Source organism: Pseudopipra pipra, chromosome 7 (genome assembly GCF_036250125.1).
Source record: "Pseudopipra pipra isolate bDixPip1 chromosome 7, bDixPip1.hap1, whole genome shotgun sequence".
Lineage (NCBI taxonomy): Eukaryota > Metazoa > Chordata > Aves > Passeriformes > Pipridae > Pseudopipra > Pseudopipra pipra.
The window spans coordinates 33,149,803-33,164,985 of record NC_087555.1 but is presented as its reverse complement, the minus strand read 5'-3'; the positions used below and the strand labels follow the sequence as shown (position 1 = coordinate 33,164,985).

The 15,183-nt window shown below is 40.1% G+C and overlaps 1 protein-coding gene across 2 annotated transcripts in view; it reads left to right on the top strand.

Moving 5' to 3' along the window:
• TMEM163 (transmembrane protein 163) overlaps positions 1 to 13,556 on the top strand; it is a 92,630-nt gene extending 79,074 nt beyond the window's left edge. For both annotated transcript variants that reach the window (XM_064661569.1, XM_064661568.1), the window contains 3 exons: positions 7,853 to 7,964; positions 11,321 to 11,462; positions 12,415 to 13,556. In XM_064661569.1, coding sequence (XP_064517639.1) covers positions 7,853 to 7,964; positions 11,321 to 11,462; positions 12,415 to 12,475 — 315 coding nt within the window. In that variant the 3' untranslated portion in view covers positions 12,476 to 13,556. The remainder of the gene's footprint in view (positions 1 to 7,852; positions 7,965 to 11,320; positions 11,463 to 12,414) is intronic.
• The last annotated feature ends 1,627 nt before the right edge of the window (positions 13,557 to 15,183 follow it).

Below are 15,183 nucleotides of genomic sequence, written 5' to 3'. Positions count from 1 at the left end.
CTAAAATAAGTAGGCCAGCTGCTCTTCTTTCTGAAGTGTTTGGAATTGAAATTTCTGATAATTTTAGCTGTTGTTCAATACACCTGACTTACAAAGCTAATCAGTATTTGACATTGGAATAGAAGCCCTTCATTCTGTTTACCCTTCCAGTTAATTTTAAATGAATATTTCTCAGATCACGTAATTTAAGATTCTTTTTCCCGACAATGTTGAGCGTTGAACCCAAAATAGAATCACTTCTTGTTGACTCAAATAATTTAATAAGGTTTGCTTTCTCCTAGATTCAGGATATTTCCCCTATTGTTACTTGCAGCATTTGTTCTCCAACCCATGTTGTCCGTAATAAGATAATTCCCGCTAGGGAAAGGAATTACCATTCCTTTATTGATGTTTCAGAGAGCTGTATCCACAGCCAATGCTGTCCCTGAGGATTTGATACACACACATTTCACTACAAATGAGGAGGAATAGTGATATTCACACTCCCAATGACATCACACTTGGATTTCTATGTAAATTTTAGTGATTTTTTGACATTTTGCTAATACTTTGAGAAAGGAGTCTCAAACTCAAATTGAGCACAGATTTTGAGCATTGTTTTGTGTCTGCATTTGCTATTGTTAGTGCTTGTCATCTCCATGATCAAAAAACCTTTATCATTTGCCCCTTTCCCCTCATCATGCCATTACTAGATAATCTTCAATAGTACAAATATAAGTGTGAATGATGTGCTTTATTTTTACTATTGCCACAAAGAATCTGTAGACCTTTCCTTGTTCCTTAAAGAAGGCTCAGAAAGCCCAACCCAGCCACACTGAGAATGGCTGTTTTAATTTCACCTGGGGTTGTAAATCAATATCCATTTACTATTCAGTTACTGCTTGCATTTCCCTGGGTAATAGTATAACACATGTAATGTCAGTGCAGCTTGGCATTTGTCCTCATTAGTATGGCAAAGGACACTTTTTTGCAAGAGTAAGCAAGCATCATGCCGTATTTGTGACATTTCCTGCAGAACAAAGAAGGAAAAATATAATCAGTTTGTGTACAAAAGACATGCAGCCCATCTGATGTGATGCCTCCAATGCTTTTATAAATGAAACCACTTGAAAAATTAGGCCATATGTTACACTATCATGATATTGATTACAGTTGAAATGGGAAGGTAGGGGTGGCACAGTATAGCTTTGTGAGTTCTAATTTATTTACTAATTTAATAGTTTAAAATAAACCCATCATAAATGTATAAATACATTTAATGATGTCAACAACTGAATTATAGGTCAATAGCAATATGAAAAATACTTGTCATTACATACACATATGTCCTTGTACATACTTGCCTATATATTTCTAATCTCTTATATATAATTTATTGCTTACCATTTCAAATCAAAGTGCCATATACATTAATTATATGGTAGAATCCTGCTTTACAATTGTTACCTGCTCTGTATAGTTTGGAGTTTGGTCTAAAACACATGTGCTTCTTGCAGGTTGTTGGGAATGTTGTGGATGCTAGAACTAATGAGTAAGCCAGGGTTAGGAAAAACATAACAACTTCACTCTTTGTTCAGGTGAATTTTGGAAAGCCTTACTGTCAGATTTTACCTCAGAGTGATAACAAAGAAAAGCTGATGACTGCTCGCTACTTGGTAGGTGATGTGAAATGTATTGCTGGTCTCAGTTCCCTACTCATCAGAAAAATGTCAGTCTCCCTAGGGAGACTCTGCTGAGAGAGGGCAAATACCATTTGAAATTATGTTTTATAACCGTTCGCTGCTAAAACAATGTGGATGAATCCTGGGAAGACAGGAAGCACAAGTGATGTTAAAGGTTCACGCAGACCCTTTGCAGGAGTCCTGAGGTCTCCTATGAGAGCTCTCTGGAGCTCACAGTCCCTCGGCTCCCGGCCTCGGTGCCATCCCAGGGCATTCAGCACACCCTGTCTTTGTTATCTGTTTCTTGAAAAAACATTCTGTGCTGGGGAATTGCTTTGTCACACCAAAGAAATAAGTTTAAACATTCATAAGACTTTTTTTTTTTGTACTAATAATAGATCTTTGTATCTCCATGTGAAGAGACTGTCTCCTGTGCGAGTCAGAGACTGGGCTGTTGGTTTGTTTTCTGACAGTGGAGTGCAATTAAAACTCCTATTCCTTTGGAAGTTCAACAGTGAGAGAGACCCTCCGGCTTCCCAGGAGCTCCCTTTAGACTGATTGCATAAACCATTTATTGCTTGGGAGAAAGTGTGATAGAGATTTGGATTTTATTTTTTTTGAAGTGTTTGTATTAGAAATATCTCTGTTACTGTCTGTATTGTAACAATACTTCAGGGGAAGAAGAGGGAAGCCAGTCTTTTTGACTAAGTAACATGTTCTGCAGAGGGACTTTTAGTGATCCTACAGCCAGTGTGCCCAGATGACACGACAGCTGCTAAGGGACCTGGAGGAGAGGGAGGGAGTGGGAAGCATGTGAAAGTAGGGATGGGGAGCAGGGTGGGAGCAGAACCTGACGGGCACTGGGGAGGACGGTGACTGGTCACCTGGACTGAAGAAGGGTCATTGTTGGGATCTGTGAGACAGATGGTGAGTTGCAGAGATGGGCAAAATTAATATTTAACAACACAAACTCAGCTCAGTTTGGGCCAGCCATGACTTTGCTCCAGCCAACAGCATCTGTATCATTCCAGAAATATGTCCCTGCTTCCTCAGCCAGGATGAGTGAGGCTCAGCAGAGGAGAGGTGAAGTATCATGAGACATCAGAATCTCTGGGAAGAGAAAAATTGGCATAAAGAAGGTGGTACAAGAATTCCCAACTCCTGCAGGAGTGAGGAAGAACCAGGCCTTTGGCTGGTTCACAGAGGAAGCTGAGGAGAAGGCAGGGGAGTGAAAGGAAAACTGCACTGTTGGAGGTGGGCAAAACAGCTTGTTTTGGGATTGCACTAAAATGAGCAACTGAGGAAGGACAGAGAGGAGGGTCACACATAGATTTTAATCGTAATATTTTATGTGTTGTATCCACTGGGGAGGAACGCTGGATATACCTGCTTCCTCCCATACCAGTGAATATCTTTTGGCTCAACACTGTACAATGCAGGTGAAATGAGAACATTTTTACATCCCCAAAGTGGAAGTGAAAGGACTGTGACTAAAGGAGAGTGGGCAGAGGGGAATTGGTAGAAATAATATGTGAAATCCAGGCTAAGTTTTAGGGTCAGAATCAGCAAAATGCATTCTAGGAAAAGATTAGGAACACAAGTCAGCTGAAACTTAGTTACTAGGCTGGGAATTGGATTAAAATATCTCCACCTAATAAACCAAGCACGGAGGAACCCCGTGAGGTATTTTTTTTTGTTTTGTTTTGTTTTGGTTATTTTCCTACATTAGACTCAGAAAAAGATAAAAGTCCCATCATAATCAACTAATTTTTTCTTAAGCCATAAGATTATTGCTGCTTTGGGTGAAATCCTTGAAAGCAGGGACAGAACTGTTGTCACACACCTCTTCTCAGCTGCACTGGTGGGGACAATGTTTGGATGAATTAGAGGAAGGCTGCCTGCTGATTTCTATTATTCCTTTCCTAGGAAAGGTAAAAGAGCATCCTAGAAAAGGTTTCTTTCTGGAAAGCAAGCATAAAACCACAGCATAAAATAAATCTTAAGACATTGTAGCTATTAGAGTGCTGTGTAATGAGAAGGCAATCCAGGATGGGCATCTTGTTTTATGTACATTGCTGGATTAAATATGAAGCCATCTAATCAGATATATGTGTCCTTTAATTAAGGTGTCATGTACAGTGTAGTAGTGATGAGGGAATATGATGAAAAGAAATCAAAAAGGAAGGAGCTTTATTTACTGCACTGAGAAGCTTTTATCATATGGAAATGATCAGAATTTAAATTTTTATCATCTGTCACAATTTGCAGCTGCTTTAATTAAAATAATACCAAGGACTTGTACAGTGAGTCTGGCTGGATGTGCTTCGTGCTCCTAATGACTGTCAGATGGGAAGGCAAGGGGTACAGAGAGGGCAGGGCTCCGGGAAGATCCAGAGGGAGAAGGTGCCAGATGGCCAGGCTTATTTTATTAATTTAGGTCTTCATTATGGCTTTTCTTTCCTTCATTTCTCCAAAGGATGAGTTAGTTTTATGGGAATCATTTCACAGCCACAGTATGACGTGTTTAACTCTTCAGAGCCCATAGCACTGCAGCAGAGCACGTCTGCCAGCCGTGCATCCCGCCTGGCCACCTCCACAGGCTCAGCTCCAGCCCAGGTGCCTAGCCCACAGCAGCCCTCCCTCAGGTAATTCGTTGAATCCTGTTGTCCTAAAACAGTTCCACCTTCTGATCATTGCATCAGAGAAGTGCCAAAGCAGCATATTTTAGCTGTTTCTCTCCTATTCCACCCTCACCTGCTCAGGCAATGCGCCGCCAGGCTGTTCATGCTGCTGGCCATCACACCAGCCCGCCTGGTTTGGGCTGATCTGTTACACCTGCAAAACCTTTTGTTACTGCCAAGTAGCTTCACTCTTCTTTTTCCAGCTCTTTGGTGCCCGAACATGCAGAAAACACAGGGAAGTACTGAGGAAAGTGAGTTCAAAAGATTTTTCCCTCTTCTGTTTTTTGTCTTCACGCAGCGTGCGCTCAGTTCCTGCGGGATCTGCCGCCTCCCTGTGGCTCGTGCGAAAAGCTGCACACAACTGGAGATGGTGATTTTGGATACTGGTTAGATTTAGGGGTTTAGAGATGGGGGAAAAGAAATCATCTTCTGCAAGTCTGTATGGCACAGTTGTACAGCATGAAACTGCTGAGGTGTTTGCATTCAGAGCAAGTTTTTCTGACTTCTTCTCTTCCTGTGTCTGCTATGATAACAAAGGAGCTTCAATTTGTCAGGTCTTCTGCTTTATCAGAGGCTATTGGATTAGTATTAGCAACAAAATGAGCTTGTTTAGTGCGATTCAGTAAAGACAAACTCTAAACTTACGAAGAATTTCTAGATCCTGAATATATATTCTCTATAAAAAGCCTGTTCAGGAATTCACGAGTTCATTCAGAAATCACATTTAAGTCATTCCTGGATTCCAGTAGAGTGGCTAGACTCATTTAGATCACAACTGTATAGCAGAACAAATGGAAAGACACATTTCTACATACTGTGAATTTAGTGACACATTCTGGAAAAAAAATAACTGAGTTCACTTAAAAAATTTGTGATACACTATGACAAGAAAAAACTGAACCAGCCTCAAAATAATGTGCCATACAGAAGATGAAACCTGGCATGATAGAATAGGAAATAAGGCATAACTATTTCAAGATTTTGAATTAATAACTGGATTTCTGAACATCTGTATCAATGTGAATTTGTAATGGTTTGCAAGTGCGTGCCCAAGAATTTTACAGGTGTAGGAAAACTGCATTTTGTCAGCCTAAGGCTGACAGTAACATAACTGTTGATAGCAAAATAATTTACCCTGTCACCTCCACTGGGTCCACAGGGCTCAAGTCTGTGTAAAAACAAAGCTTGTGCTTTGCTGAGGAGGAAGGCAAAGACAAGAGGTACGGATGCCTGGGAGGAATCATTAAGTCTTTGGAGGGTCTGTGAGGTGATGCAGAAAAAAGGACTCTCATGTAGTCGTAGAGCAATGAGTCATTGTGTCAAGTGAGACTGAGCTGTCAATGGCTCAGCTGAACAAGCACCCACCACTTGTTACCTGTGAAGGGCTGGGACCAGCCCCTGGCCTGTGCATGGCTGGGAGCACATCAGGTCTGCACCTTTGCACTGCTCTTTTCAGCCACTCCTCACTCATTGCTAATGAGTGAGGGGCCTTGGTGCTGTTGAGAGCATCGCCAGGAAGTTTGCTTGTCACTTGTACTGTAACAAAGGTAAAACCCAAACAAGTAAAACCCAAACTCACACATTAAGGGGAAGCTCACAGTCTGTAGGGCAGTATGGGAATGGCACTGTGCTGCCAGCTCAGTAGGCTAGGATAGAGATGACTATGTTAGTGGAGCATAGCAGATTATTTTGAGGCCTTATACATATGTTGTATATTAAATATTAGGTGAAATATTAGATGAGATTAGATTAAAATCTCAAAACCAATCAGAATTTGTCAGGCTATCAAAATTAAGTTTTTGGGCACTGAAAATACACATTTTTAAGAGAGATGCATAACATTTAGAGGCATGATTTTGACAAGGATCTCAAATTTCCAGTGTTGTTTTGCAAAGCTTGTCCAGACTTTTGAATCTTTGCTTTGTTGTCATTTCAGACCTTCTGAAAGCTCCCAACTTTCCTTGGTAGACTGACAGCAAGCAAATATTCCCAGTCCTTCCTTAGTTTTTCCCTAGCACTCCAAAATTGGCTGCATATTTTCCATTTGTTCTGTTAAAATAATTTTAGAAATGCTTTTCATCCTAACTTTACCCAGGGCTTCAATTCTGTGTTCTCACAGCTCCTATTTTACTCTCTTTCCCTCAATGCATTTTGCCTTAATACTCTATATTGTACCAGCTCTAGAGAGAATGAGCTCATGATTGAGAGCGAATGAAGTAGACTTTCAAAATTATATGACATACAAAATTGTATAAAAATATATTGAATGATTTATTTAGGGATGTGAGTAAATTATACCAGTAATCTAATTTCCAGCATCTTCCTAAGCAGATTTCAAAACCATTTTTTGATTTCTTTGGGTTTTAAATTGCTGCTAAAATAATGAAAATGGATGGAGCTGATGGTGAATCATCATGACAATATTTGCTATCAGCGGGGATTTTTGTCGGAGTGTTTTAATCAGGAACAAGGTCCCAATGGCACTGGCCTACTTAGACCTGCAGATACAAAAGAAGTATATTCTTGCTGTTTCCTTTATTTGTACTGGTGTTGCAACAGCTTAAATTAAAGCTTCTATTAAGGGTAATAAATGAATCTATTTCAAAGCTCTGTGGTTAGATGGCAGGCAGGCTGAGAGCTTGCTTGGGTTTTTCTGCAGCCTGTGGGCTCTTGCACCTCAGGTGGAAAAATGAACAGGGACTCCCTTTAGGCACCTTATTGTGGTGTGTCAGCACTCAGGAGAGTTTCCTCCCACCCAACCAAACACAAAATAGTTATCAGGAAGGGGTAGGTGCCTCCAGACAACCTTTTAGAGAATGTGTGTTAAACAGTAATTAGTTACCCTTCTTTGCCCTACATAGACATGCAGCTCTCTCTTAAGGGAGCCTGGGGAGCCCATGTTACACATGCAAATTAAGCAATGTGGATAATTCTGTGAAATGAAAGTCCATGGAAAACTTGTTTTTTAAGAAAGAGCTAAGCCTTACTTTGCACATCAGTATCAAAAGTTTTGTGGATGTAGCTCAGGCCAGACTTTAGAAGAAGGAAACCAAACAAAACCAAAGCAAGTGCAGAATCAGAAAAAATATTAAATGGTTATTTCTTACGCCAAAAATCAACAAAAGTCTGGTAGGTGGGATTCTATCCTCAAGCCTTCCTCCTGCCTGTGGGAACTCCCATACTGATGGCACTAGGCATTAGATGGCTTGGCAGTCTGTGTTCAGCCCCACAGGTATATAACCTCCCTATTCTGAGGAGGTTGGGTCAATTCAAAACTTTTTGGTTGGAACTGTCAATAATTATGGTCGCAAAAGGAATTGCAGTTGGCAATATAAGCAAAATAAGCACCATCTCCCATGGAAGTCATAACGCAGGATTTTTTTTCTCAGGTTGTATACTCCAGTGGCACAACTAATTGCACAGTAACTAGTACTATTTATCATTTAATATATGGGGCATGACCAGAAGATGTACTAATGTATGACATTTCTTTTTTTTTTTTTTCCCCAGGATGATTTTCTGTATAGTGTCTCTGTTTTAAGTGGAATCCTTTGCACTGTCTTGGCAGTAATCAAATTTATGCTGGGAAAGGTCCTTACAAGCAGAGCACTGATAACCGATGGTGAGTGTGACATTGATCCTGCTGCATTTATAGACTCTTCCAGGGAATATTGTAGATGCAGAGGATATGAGTGAGCCTTGCACAGTGACAGCTGTGAAAGTGCATTGGAATAAGGCAGCCACTGAGAAATGGAAAGAAACACCCTGAAAACCTAGAACAATCTGTGGTATCACGAGGCTCTTGCATATATTTTTCAGATGAAATGAGTATGTTTGGTGGAAGCCAAACAGAGAATGTGTGGATAGCAATAGTAACGATATTACTAATAGAGAGTTAAGGGTAGAGAAGGTAACAAAGTAGGTGTGTATAAGTCAGAGGTTAGAGTACAGCAGGGGGACATGACACCACTTTACAGAGTTTTGTTAAAGTCACCTCTATCCTCTCTGCCTGTGCCTGGTGAACAACATAATCCTGACAGTTTAAACAAAGGAAAGTCTGTTGCAGAAACGCTGCCTGCTTTGAGCAGGGATCACCACCATCACTCAGACATACCCCCAGAGATGTAATTTGTCACCACAGACACATGGCAGGTGTGAAACAAAGCCCTGTCCTGCTCACTGCCCTGCCCTCCTCTGGTCCCGCAGTGGTTTGGCACAGGGTGAATTTCATCCACTCTATCTGAACACCTCACTGTGCTGGCTCAGGTGTGTACCACCTGACTCATTCTGGTTTTAAAAGTTATGTTTAAAGGCATGTTATAAAGCTTGGTCTAGGTATATCTCTTACTGACAGGGCTCCAGCTTGTGAACCCTTGGAAAGCCCCGGGGATCTGCCCTGAAAACGAGTGAGGCCACAGTGATGGCAGAGGTTTCACAGCACCCTATGAACCTCTCCCACTTTGTATCTGCCAGCACAGGGTAGTTAGAAATACTCTGTAAACAGACATGGTAGGGTGTTAATGATTCATAGATAATGGCACATAAATTACTCTGCTGAAGATTTCACTTTAAGAAAATTCAATTTTCAGCTTACTCGGGGGATACATACAATTGCTTTATTTTAAGTATGTTAAACATGCTTTATTTTTTCCTTGGTGATGTGTGATAGCACGTATTTTGAGTATTTATATCATCCTACTTATATAAATTCTTCATGAGCATTTATTTATATTTTAAATATAAAAGAAGAAAAAAGGAACCAGAACAGCGGTGCGGGGGTTACAACTAGAGCTGCTGCCTCCCTGCATTTGAGATTCTCTCCCAACAGACCTGCAGTTCAGAGATCTTGTTTTTTCCTATGGACTCTGCCACCCTAGGCATTTTTGAAACAAAAATATCTCCAACCTGCAAAAAGCTTTCTGGAAAGGATCCTGGGAACCATGGCCCAGTGAGTCTGACTTCCTTCCCTGTCAGAGCGTAAGTGGGACACAGTGACCGTTTCAGAACTGTGTCTAGGCAGGCAAATTATTAACCCTCCCTTTAGAAAGGAATGTACCTTAGTTTTGAAACAGAACAGTTTATTCAGACAAAATATTAGCTGAAAATTCCTAAATAACTCCAGCTCTGAATTGTTCTCCTGTATGACACAGAAATCGCTTCCCCCATAATTACGTCCTCATGCTAATGATATTGCTTCTGAGCTGGAGATTGCTTATTCTTTGATTAAAAAAAATTAGGGGAAAAAAGTGTACAATTACCTCAGTCTGGTTTTCATCTCTCTTGTCTCCTTCAGGACTACTTTAGAAAATGTAGGAGGCTGATCTTACCTTGTGTGGTTAAATATCTTCTTTCACGAGACATATTTACATATATATTTGATTTATTAAGAATCAGGAAGAGACAATGTGATTCAGCAGCTGAGATAGATTTAGCACTCCCTTGCATATCTTTTTTTAGTGTTTTCTGTTTCCTGCTAATTTACCTCCTGTGATCCCTGGCTCTGGACCAACAAACTGTTTTGAGTAACAAGAGCATACATTTTTCTTCCTGAAAAATAGGTTTATTTTCAGAACAGCAAATTCTCTCTCATACATGTCAACCTCTATTAAAAATTTTTGTTAAGAATAATTTTGTTTTAGAGCAGGGCTTGACAACAGTACCTCTTTCAAGCCTAAATGTAATGAGGCAAAAGGTTATTTGTACAATTTGTTTATAGCAAAAGAGCACGGCCTCTTGGATAATAAAAACAGCCATTTCCTGCCTTGAATTTTGTAACATCTCAGAGGACAACTGCAGATACGTGACAGTTGGGTGATGTCAGCCAGCTTTCCTGTAGGTTTTAGATACCTGTTTCCTACCCAGATTTAGCCACCTGTTTTTTCCTGTGCTGGCCTTATGCACTGAACAGTGTCTGCATTAATACCTCCAGCTATTACATGATTTCCTGCCATGCCAGCAAAGAAGGATTGGACTGAATGACAATCAGGAAGAGAAAATAATTTCCTTTGCAAGTAGCTTTTATATAATTTGGAAACATTAACCAATAATGGCAAGAAAATGTATTATTTTTTGCATATCATGCTGATGGATTCTGACTTGAGCTGGAGTAGGGGAAGTAACACTGGTTTAAATTTCTAGTTAATTAATTTATATTCTTTATATATTCTTTATATATATATATACACGCTATATATATTTCATCAGCATGCATTAGCAGTATAAGTTAATAAAGAGGAAAGGACCGGAGGTGAGAAGTCTGGGTCAAAGGAGATACTCAGGAACAAGTGTCATATATGTCCTTGTTGGCAGTCATGGGAAATTGGAAAAAGCCTGGGTAAGTGCTATAAGCAGCAGCTGACTAGAGCTGACTCACCAAGCAATATAGAATGTTTCAAGTTTGATTTTTCACTTGTTAATTAGGTTAAATAGTATATGGCTCTACCAAATGAATGCATTATCAGTGACATTTTTTTTGTAGACAACAGTGATGTCTTCTGGGTTATTGAGGGGGAAAAAAAATCAGGAAGAGTTTGGGTTTAAAAAAGGAGTGACTTATAAATATAGTGACTCATAAAACTCCCAAATCAATAACCAAACAAACAGGACTTGAATGAAAAAGGGCATTAATAATTTCAAAAGCTCTGGGAGAATTTTTAAGGGACAGTCTTGGAGACAATGAGAGAGGATTAATAAAAGAAAGTGGAATCTAAAAGGATGGTCATAAAAATTGTAAATAATAGAAGATAAGAAGCTGCTGTGATATGCCTAAAGCATAAATGTAAAATGTTACTAGAATTTTCCTGTATGTCTTCAGCAATGTATACAGCTCTAAGCTGGTGTACTACCAAACACATAAATAAATATATGGAATGGGGTAAAAAGCTTCAAGAGAAGGTCTTTGAAAAGTTACTTGAAAAACTATTTTCCTTTTCATAAGCTCTTTGTGTTCTTCCTTTAATTAGTTTTTTTCCCTTCTAGGTTTCAACTCTCTTGTAGGTGGAATAATGGGATTTTCCATCCTTCTTAGTGCAGAAGTATTTAAACACAATTCTTCTGTCTGGTACCTGGATGGCAGTATAGGAGTGTTAATTGGACTTACAATATCTGCCTATGGAATCAAGTGAGTATCTCCTGGGAGCAGGTAGTGCAGTGTGTGCAGCAGATGGGCTGTCTGTGGGAGGTAGCCATAGCTCTGAAAGGCTTATATAACTCCAGTGAAATCAGTCCCTGGAATTTATTAGATGAGCTGCCAATGCTGAAGCAGAGTGTGTGGAAATGGTTATAAAAGATTGTGTTCTCACATCAGCTGGAAAGCAGCCAGGACTTAAAAATAAACTGGAGTAACTTTAGAAGACTTTTGGATACCTGAATTGGAAAAACAAGTTTTTAAATATTTTAAATATAACCACAAATCTTGGATAAAATCAGTCCCCACTGCTTTTATGGCACATTTCTAAGTACTGCTTCTCCAAAGACAGTCTGGATTAAAGGAAAGGTGCCCAAGTTTAAAGAAGGATCTTGCTATTGATTTCTGTCCTAGCCCTCTACCTTATACAACTTCCAAAGGGAAGGTTGCTGGTTGCGTTTCAAATGTTGTTTCTCTTGAATTTTAAGATGTTTTCTTGATTCATGACACCAGAAACAAAATAAAAAAATCAATGAAGCCCTGCCATGGGCTTCATTGCTGCCACAATTTCTCTTGACTGCATGGAATCTAACATAAGTTTTGTGCTTTATCCCCTTTTCTGCCATTAAGAGAAAGGGGGAGATGGAGCATCTTAGTTGGAACCAGATCTTGGCCAGGCTGCAGCCAGCTCTCAGCTGGAAGCTGTGTGGGGTTTTTTAAACTTCGAAAATTAAATTAACATTTTAATGGGGAACACTATTCTTGAATAAGTCACTATAATTGCTATTTCCAGTGTAAAACCAACTGTTCCGGAGAACTGTAGAGGCTGTTACTGCATCTGAGTTCTTCTTTATTCATAAAGTAAATTAATAAGTGAAGAGAGCAAACACCCCAGTCCCAGGGCTCTGCTGTGTCTCTGCACCCACACTGTGTGTTTCCCCTGCAGGCTGCTCATCGACATGGTGCCCCGGGTGAGGCAAACGCGCCACTACGAGATGTTTGAGTGAAGGTCCCGCCCTCTCCTCTGTAAGGACTGTAAAACTACAGCGTCCTATGTTTTGGCAAGTGGTGCCAATGGTATTTTACTGAATATGCAGTTTGTTTCCCGTGGTCTGTTTTTGTTGAAGTTTGTTTTAATGGGAAATCTCTCTGTAAATCTGGCATATGTGCACACTGCTTGCAGTCCTGCCAAACAGCAGCGTCTTTTTATTTCCAGTATGCTATTGATTCCTGTGACAATAGAAAACATGCAGTTTGCAGTTTGAACCCAGCTGCCATGTTGTATATTCCAGAGTGAAAGTGTTCTTAATGGTGTGGTAAGCCTGTGGGTAAAGAAGTGCCAGTTTCAGGTTTGGAGTTTGTTTTTTTCCCCCCCCTCAGCCTGTATTTTCCCAGACACATGCTGTAACAGGAGTACAATCCTTGCTAACCTCTTCGACTAGAACTATCTTACATAGAGTCTGGACACCAAGAGCTGTGTTGCTTAAAACACTTAAGTAGCTTCTTCCCCCTCCCCTTGAAATAGACACCCAGAAAGAGCAGGCACAGCCCTTTCTGTGATCAGAGAGAAAACTGCATTTTAATCCCAGATTAACCAAAACTATACCTCTTCAATTTAAATTCTATTTTTTCTTAACGAGACACTGTTCATAGCTTTGCATGGACCAAACAAGCACACACAGTATTACTGTACAGACCAAAGCCAAAAAGTCGTGCAGGGAAGAGGAGCTGCTGAAGGAATGGGATTTTTCATCTCCTATTATACCATATGCAGCTGTACCAGCGTGTGTGACGTTGTGGTTGCTCTGTAGTCTGATGACGGCACAGCAGTGGCTCAATCTTGTGGTGAGATACAGATCTATTTATTAGATTTAGATTGTCCTGTAAAGTGTTGCTCACCTTCCATCACACATCTTATATATTACTTAATAGGTTAAATGATCAAAGAATCTTGATGTATAATCAATAAAAAACTGGTTATCTATTTTATACAGTATCTGTAAGTAACATTTGAAAACTATTTCCAGAATGTATCATAGAAAAAGTCTTCCTGTATAGCAGCCTATTAAACTGGATTCTCTGGCTATAGCCATTTTCTCATTATTCTATATATTCCAGGTTGGATTTCACAACAGAGAACCAGTATTGTTGCTTCTGTTTATCACAGATGAATAAGAAATAGATAGTCCACTGCAGATTTTGAAATAAGACCACAGTGAGTAGAAATGCCAATTTCTACTACACAACAATAGACTACAGAAACTAGAGTAGATGTACAATAGAACTCATCAGTGATTGATGTACAGTGGAGACACTGAGTTTTTCACTGGTGTGATGCTAAAACTGTATTTCCTATTATATGTCATTTAGCCAGATCCTTAAGGATCTCTAATAAAAGCCAACTCCAAATGATATGTGTAGGAAGAGACCACCCAGTGGTTTCACTAATCTGACAGTGCCCATACGAGGGGCACAATATTGCAGAATTCTTTATGGCAAAGTGGAATTTGTTCTGCTGCTATGGTTTGTTTTCATGTATTTTGGGTCAATTAAGTTTGTACAAGTATTTGCACACAACTTTCTGAAATTGTTGCCCCTCAGTGCTGCTGCTGCATGTGCCTTGCTGTCACAGGATGGTGTTAGAGCTCGGTGTGTCACTCAGCAGTAAGATGACAAAGGAGCTACATCATAAGAGCATTTAGCAAGGACTCCAGGAGGACTGGAAAGTGTAGGAGTGCCCACTGTCCTCACAGGTGGACTTTTAAATGTCAAATGCCACCCCAAGACCTTTCTTCCTGCACCAGGCCCTAATTTGTTATACTTTATCTTAGTTCTGATATTTTCCCAGTATATTTCTTCTCTCTCACATAGTTCCATGCAATGAGCTGTGGAACAGGTGTTTCCTCACTAACAACTTTCGTCAGGCACCTTCAGCCTCAGAATTCCAGACCCAGAGCCTGAACCTAGTTATATTAGACATTTCATGGGTTTGCTGGTTTTTATTTGCACTGTTTACACTTTTCCACCTCTCTGAGGGCTTTATTCCTTCTCCAGCCCCACTGCTAGTTGTGAGACTGACACTTGGGAACTACTGGAAGTGCTGCTCCACAAGGCCATGCAGTCCAGCAGCCAGTCCAGCACCAAGTGATTCTGCAGGCAAGTGAGCAGGATACTGAGCTCCCAATATGACCTTTGCCACACCAAAGTTCTGAACCACTGAAAGTATGTAGGACACTCAAACCAACACCCAGGTCAAACACTGAATAATTCTGCTAAAATGCCGAGTGTAAACAGGAGCACAGAGCTACACAGACATGCTCGTGCATGAAGGAAAGCTAAACACAGGCTAAATGAAGTTTCACACTTCCTTCTGGAACTCTGAAATGCTCTGAGGATGTTTGTAAGGACAGACTCCAGCTGTGTAGCCTTTGAAAAGGTGTGGTTAAAAAAGTTAATCATACTTTTTCTTATCAGATTAATTTAAACCAATTGCAGAAACTTTTCAGTTACCACAGCTGCTCAAAGCATTTCTAATATTAGCAGGTAAATACAAGAAAATAACTGAAATACTTGTGATACTTGAAAAAGGCCAGGAAATACAGATTCTCAGAAATGAAAGCAAATGCATGCTGATAAAGCCAGCTCTCATTGTGGAGACTTTGTATGGAATGTGACAATAGCAGAGAAAATAACTGTCCTCCGTCTACTGCGACAC